Below are 7,273 nucleotides of genomic sequence, written 5' to 3' on the forward strand. Positions count from 1 at the left end.
GGACGGGTTTCTGAACTGCCCACAGCCCTCCTATGAGACAGACCGAGTAGAAAAATATTATTATATCTACCTATCTATTATATGAAGATAGGTTGAAAAGTGGTGAAGTGGTCCTTTAAGTGTCCTTGAAAATGTATGAGAATGTGGGAAAAAATGTGACAGTCACGCCACCCACAGGAGCCATGCCAGCCGTCCCATATTGGATTCTGTATATACCACAATAGGCTTAAGAAGCCACTGTCCCAGCAAATACAGAGGGCAATACATACTGTAATAAAATAAAGCCATATAGTTTCACTTTAATATAGGCTTATCAGTTAAAAAATAAAATAAAACAAAGTGACATTCATTTTAAAATTTCAAAGAAATAAAAGGACATTTAATTTCCTCAGTTCCTCACTTTTTCCGTGACCTTGGAAGGCTCTGGTCACCTCCACTATCAAACTAAATACAAAAATTCTATAGATTTTCCTAATTGAAAACCAAGTACCAAAACGTCCCAATGAGTAACATTTTAAAGACAAGTTAAACACCCTCTCAATTTGTATAAGACAGATCAATCTGGGTCAAAGAAGTCAGTCAATCATCCTGTGACGAGTGCCTGTCCTGCGTTTAACCAGGTGAACCCTACTGTCCCTATTCTGGGCATGTCATCATGATTGGTGAACATTCAGCAAAAACAGGCTAAAATTCATGAAAATATGCCAACACGTACTGTGTTGTGAGAATGTGTTGTGCGCTCACAGGGCTGCTATGTCCACTATTTGACATGCAATAAAGAATATACGGTTTAAGTGGGAAGCAAGGACAGTATTGGCTTATAAAAATTGCACACTGATCCCCATGGTTTCCTGTCACCAGGCATCTTTGAGCTCAAGTCTGACATAATTAAATAAGTGCATGCTCATTTCCTAGAGACATTGTATATCAAAAAGAACTAAGCAAAGAGATGACACCTGAATTCAGTGAATACATGAGGACATCATGGGAATCATTGTGCAGAACACAGTGGCATTTTTGTATTTTTAGCACATTATAAATCAACATAGGCAATTGATGCTTAATTTAAACTCCACCTTAAAATAGCAGATCTACAAGCTCACAATGCATTGCTTGTATAGGCTAGGGCTTTACCCTTTGATCAAAGTTCTCTTAGCAACACTTTTGGAGTTAGTACTTGGCTGGAAAAAATGACAGCTTCCACTCATTCTATTCCATTTCTACACAGCAAAAAGAAAACAAAGTTATTGTGTGTCGAGTCAGTATGACAAATACATACAGTACACCCCTGCCAACAAAATATTTTACTCCAAATTATCCCATGAGAAAATGTTCCTGTAAAAATGAGAAATTACTGTGAGAACAGCGATCAGATTCGGAGCAGTGTGTGGGTGGACACACATTTTCTGTGGGAGAATGTGTGTATACAATACATGCTGTGTCCAAGTGTTTGAGTGTGTATATGCGAGTGCACACATGCAATAGTGTTAAATTGTGTTAATATGCAGTATGCACAAATGTGAGGGCTAGTGTGAACCTTTCCATATCGAGATTTCTAATGTGATTGCTGTTCTTGTTTTGATGCAATAATCTTTCGTTATGAGATAGGTCTTTTTAATCTGTATTGGCAGCAAACCTTTTATTTTTTTGCACAAACTATCTATATTATAATTGACTTTTTAAATTGAAGTTGTAATATAAAAACAGAATAAAAACATGATTGTAGCATGATGAGACAATCTCCCACTCCAGCTTTAAAATCACACCTGAAAGTCATACCTGTGAAAACTTTAACCTAACTATGTAAATGTTGTGAGTAAAGCACCATTATTCTTGTAAAGTTTTTCTTGACTTATAAGTAGGCTAATGTTCTTGGTGTGCCATGATACCATAAAAAAAGAGAAAAAGTAATATAACAAAATCTTAAATAATTAGCAGCTTGCAGATTATTTAAGAAATACTAGCCTACATATCAAACCACAATGTAAATGCCAACAAAATAATATAAATGTTAAGCCCAAGTAGCCCAATCGTGCTCTTCACTTTGCTTTTGGTAAAACAGGACAAAATGTAGTACTCAGCTACTCACCCTTGGCGAGTTGAGATTAAGACAACAACAGACCTGAATCAAACTAGTAGCAGCAAAAAATATCTTTGCTTTTCAATGGATCTACTTGGAATACAGAATTCAGATTTGCCACATACAAAGTGAAAGTGTACCCATTCCAAACGCACAAATAAATGACTAAAATGTTACACCCAATTTAGTAGTTTTCACAATATATCTGGACACTCTGAAGTGATGTGGTAAAATCTCATCCATATGATATCCGTATTCCAACTAGTTTAAAATAACATTTTCTGCAAATATATTTTGACACAGGTCTGGACAAACAGATCTGAGAACTTCTCCCAAACAGTCTGAAATTATAGTGTAACGAGGCTGGGGCAGTAGCAGCTTTCATTACGTTGAGAACTGGTGCCATTGGGAGTAATACTAGACAGGTTAGCTCATGGTGTCCAGACTGTCCACAGATTCTCCCTAGAAGTCGCTGGATGTGAGGTAGAGGATCACACGAGCAGACAGACAGACCAACCGAGGGTGAACTCAGTAGCCATACATGGGAGGCTTGTGGTCTTCAGTGGTGGTTGCAGTTGTGAGGGAGGGAAGACAAGAGGCAATTAAAAGCAAGTTCACACCTCTCCAAAGTTGGTGTGGCCTGTTTCCTTGGCGTGCTCCCGTGCCTCTTTCTGTCCCACAAGGCCTGTCTGGCACACCATGCAGCGCAGTGCAAAACGGTTGACATCCGTGAACTGCCGCTTACGCCGTGCCTCGTCCGCCAACTCCAGGGCCTGGGCCAGGATCACGTCGTCCACAGTGGTGAAGATCGTCTGGGATGGGACATCTGAACCAGGCGTCTCTTTCTGCAGTGGGTCGTAATGGATGCCATCATAGATGAGCAGCACGCGCTTGTGGTAGCCAGCGTCCTCCCCAAAGCGGTCCACTCGCACTGTCTGTGTGTCTACCACACAGATCTCGCAACGGTAGAACTTGGACAGGATAGACACCTCAATGGCACCGCCCCACGTGTCATCGCGTTGTATCCAGGAGCAGTACTCCTCGTTGGTCTTCCCGAGCACCGCCTCAGAGTATGCTGCCGGGTCACTGGAGACAATCTGGGCGATGAGACCTCGCATCTCGGACGCACATGCTGGGTCGTAGACGCCACCCTCCACCACATAGTTGACACTGGTGAAGAGGCAAGAGTTGTCAGCAGGAACAACACGGCGCGCCAGTATCGGTAAAGCTTCTAATCGTGGTGCCTTGGTCACAGTAGAACTGTCCTGAGGCTTTGGTTTGTTTTTTTCTTCCTCAACGATGAGTGTGTCTCCTGTAAACAAAAAAGGTGATTCATGCCTTGAGTGACCAAGCTCAATTCTTGTATGGTTACCTGTGATTTAAGAAAATAAAAGGGGGAAATCAACTTCATATTGGACGTGTTTTATAACATTCAATGGGGCTGATATAGGAATTTAACATTTTATTCTATTTTTATTTAACTTACTTATTGTTAGATGCTCTGAATATAAGCATTTTTAAGTGAAATGCCTAAAGGTGAATTCAACCTGTCCCAACAGAATCATTTTAGCAGGACTAGAGATGTACCTGATTTGATGGGATAGTCCTTGAGGTGGGCGTCTCCGTTTCTGAGGTCAAGGCTGGAAGGAGGGTAACCGACCATGATTTTCTGCACATCACAGGGGATGCCAGTGAGCTCCTCCACCTTTCTCTTCAGCTCTTGAACGCAGGACTGATGGCTCAGGCCCTGCATTATGTGGCTCCCGTTTTTGGTCTTACAACGAAGCCGCAACATCCTGCCTGTAAAGGATATTTGACAAAGGGCTTTAAAATATATTCAAACTGTAGAGAGTTGCACTCAGTGGAGTGCATTTTGTGTGTGTGTGTGTGTGTGTGTGTGTGTGTGTGTGTGTGTGTGTGTGTGTGTGTGTGTGTGTGTGTGTGTGTGTGTGTGTGTGTGTGTGTGTGTATGTGACACACACACAAACAAACATTGAACAGATCTAAATCAAAAAAGGGCATTTGGAACTTCCTTCCCCTACCATAGTGCTAATCACTAATCACATCAGCCATGTGGTTTGTTAGAATAGCCCTGGAGACAGGCAGACTAACAGGGGTGAAATGATCATCTCCAGTTCTCCACCCCATGCATTTGGCATGGCAAAGATGCAGAGAGCATGTGTGCTCACATTGTAGACATGGTATTTGTCCCTGATTTTCAGGTTTGTGAGAATAACCATAGGAATCTTCTGACATTAATGAAATGAGGTTCAACAACATGAAACAGTTATAATAATAAACCCACTGAAGCACATCTGATTTTCTCATAATTTACAGACTTATTCCATAATCCAGTACCATATTACATATTACACTTGCAAGTGCTTCCAATGTGGTAGCAAAGCTTCAAGGGACAGACAGAGTTCAATTGCACAGCCCAACCATTGGTATAACTAACATAACGCTGATGATGTGTTATGTTCCATTTCTTGTGTTGTCCAATTGTAGTACCAGCTACCAATCTCACCAAAAACACTAGCCCCATATGTGCCCTCTCCCTACGCTAATTTCAAGCTACAGAATGAGCGAGAGGGCACATATGGGGCTACAAAAACACCAGCTATAGTTAGCCTGTTTAGATCGATTAGATAGACATTTAGGCTAATATACTACAGGGGCAATTCATTTATCAATGGCAGTACAGCAGTCAATGAGACACACAGGAGGACAGATACAGGAAAATAAAGTAAGTGCGCAGGGCTGTACACTTGACCAAAAATGGACGTTAGAGCAACAGAGTAAAAGTTTGGGTAGGGGGCCTAAGTAATACTGAATATCCCATGCTGGTTTGTTTGAATACTTTATTAGCAGTTTGCACTTTGCAGGGGAAAAAAGCACAGGGAAGTACAGTTCGATACAATATTTGCTAAGAGGAACTAAATTAAACCCAAGAAAGCACTATGGCTTGTTTCCATGTTGGGGTCCTTATGTATGCATCTTCTTTAAGAAGACTTAAATGTGAGCTTTTCGTTGTTATGGATGGACCCTGGACTGGTCCATTGATTGAAAATTGTATTAACAGAAGAATGGGTACAGTCCAAGGAAAGTACAGGGCAATGCAATACAAAAACTGCTATAAAACCAGAAAAAGCACTACAGCAACGTGTTAAGCTTTGAGTGGCAAGCAAAACAATTAAACCGCTGATCACAGCAGCAGTAAGTGGAAAAAGACCTGACAGGGACCATTTCTTTGTTCTGTCAGTTAACATGAACGAGCTTGCCGTTTGCTAGCCAGTCGGCTATCCATCCAATAGCCATCTCAGACTCATGCTACATGCTACCCTCCAACTGTTAGTTGGCCCCAAGTTATCCTTAACCAAATCACCTGAACTATAACCACACTTGTTCGGTTAAAATGTGAAGTGGAATGGCACAACAAACAAGAGAAGCCGGTTAGCCTTCCTAGCCACAACAGACACTTATAATTTGGTTGCGCGCCGTGTCGTGCGCCATAAATAGGAGATCTACAAGCTCACAGTGTGTCACAGCGCGACGCGTTGTGACTTTGTAGATCTTCTATTTTCGGCGCGCGACACCGGCGCACAGACAAGTATAAACCATCCTTAAACGTTAGCTTCCTAGCCAGCAGCTAAAGTTAGTTAGCCAGTCGACTCACCCGTTCAGGAGTTCTTTGTTGAGAATTTTAGCTTTATTTCGGCAATATTCTATTCGTGCTCAAACTAACTATTGTGTCAAGTTAATTAAAGTAAGTATTTGATTACCTGTTAACTGCAGCCCCAGCCTCAAACAATAAACATCCACTGACAGGCTGTGATGTACAGCGTCACAAAGCGTAATAACGTTATTATGTGACGTAGTCACGTACGGATGCGACGTTTAAATACAAAAAAGAAGAAGAGGTTGAGGGTGAATCAATAGCAATATACTACAAATTCAAATTAAATCTAATTATCACACATGAAATGTTACTGTAGATTGTAGAGAATAGCATTGCCTGCCTAATGTGAATCATACTGAAGCTCTATACATTTTTTGTCATTGATGCTAAAAATCATAGATTTAGGCACAGGAAGTGGGGTGCTGCAACAAATATAGGCTAGGCCTATATATTTTTGTAAAAAAAAATATATATATATATTATATATAAACTAAGCCATACATTATTGTTTATTACTGCTGCTGCTTCTGTGTGCATGTAATGGGGTGTTACAAATTACAATGTGTGCATGCAATGTGTGCATGAATCCCAATATAAGTAGGCCTAACTGTAAAATCCAACAGACTGTTGGTGAGATAGAACTGTCTTCGTTGTGTGTGTGTGTGTGTGTGTGTGTGTGTGTGTGTGTGTGTGTGTGTGTGTACAATGTACATGCTAAATTTGTGTTGTATTTTCACCCACCCCAGTGACAGGTGCCACCCAGCCAGAAATGGACCCTTCCCACCCAGTGCACCTGTTTATAGTCAATGGAGTGACGTCTGCTCGATAGAATCACAACGAAAAGGGAAGTCCAAACGGTAAGGTATAAATTAGACCAGACTTTATTTAGAACTGATAAAAAACAAATGAATAATGTGTAAGAGTGTTGCATGAATGACCAATGAATAGAGGGTATGCATGTGACATCATCGTACCTGGAAGTTATGCGGGAACGCCCATTGAGTGGCAAAAAACTACGTTCTGGCCTTGACAGCCCATTCATCCAAACAGAAAAGTCCTGTCTGATTGCATTAAACAATGTTAAACTCACCAACATTGCAGCTGTACGAAAAGCTTGAATTATCCGCTTTCTAGCTGCAAAGTTTTTGTTTCATAAAAATCCACCATAGAAACATTATGAGCTACTTTCTGTCAAGAAATGCCCTGCATTTGATTATTTTTCTAAGTGTTAGAGTTTGGAAGTGCTTGTTTTCAATAACACAACATTTTGCTGCCTCCTGCATTATGTGACATTTAGAAACGGGTGGTACGCAGGATGGTTGAGTGTTTTCCAACGAGCGCTTCCAAACTCCAACACTCCATGCTGCTCAATGTTTTGCCACTCAGTCTAGATGAGGGGGGCGTGTCCTGATGGGAAAATCATGCATGTGCATACTCTCTATAGACTGCAATGAATAACAAAAGAAACAAACACAACCATACCAAAATGGGCTCCATATCCTGGCTTTGGCCAA

General features: G+C 41.0%; 1 protein-coding gene across 2 annotated transcripts; it reads right to left on the reverse strand.

Moving 5' to 3' along the window:
* Positions 1–274: 274 nt before the first annotated feature.
* On the reverse strand, positions 275–5,977 carry yod1 (YOD1 deubiquitinase). Of its 2 annotated transcripts, none has more exons than XM_079510338.1 (3): positions 5,863–5,977; positions 3,668–3,880; positions 275–3,392 (listed from the first exon to the last, which is right to left on the reverse strand). In XM_079510338.1, the coding sequence occupies exons 2-3, from the start codon at positions 3,873–3,875 to the stop codon at positions 2,695–2,697; spliced, it is 906 nt and encodes a 301-aa protein (XP_079366464.1). In that variant the 5' UTR covers positions 3,876–3,880; positions 5,863–5,977; the 3' UTR covers positions 275–2,694. The 2 variants fall into 2 exon arrangements, with proteins under 2 accessions (XP_079366464.1, XP_079366465.1); XM_079510339.1 differs by having other exon boundaries at positions 5,757–5,896.
* Positions 5,978–7,273: the final 1,296 nt, after the last annotated feature.

Source organism: Electrona antarctica, assembly GCF_951216825.1.
Source record: "Electrona antarctica genome assembly, chromosome: 9".
NCBI lineage: Eukaryota > Metazoa > Chordata > Actinopteri > Myctophiformes > Myctophidae > Electrona > Electrona antarctica.

Coding starts and splice junctions, on each gene's coding strand:
- yod1 (XM_079510338.1), bottom strand. CDS start 3,875: ATGTTGCGGCTTCGTTGTAAGACCAAAAACGGGAGCCACATAATGCAG. Junction 3,393..3,667: donor GGACTATCCCATCAAATCAG/GTACATCTCTAG, acceptor TTTTGTTTACAG/GAGACACACTCATCGTTGAG.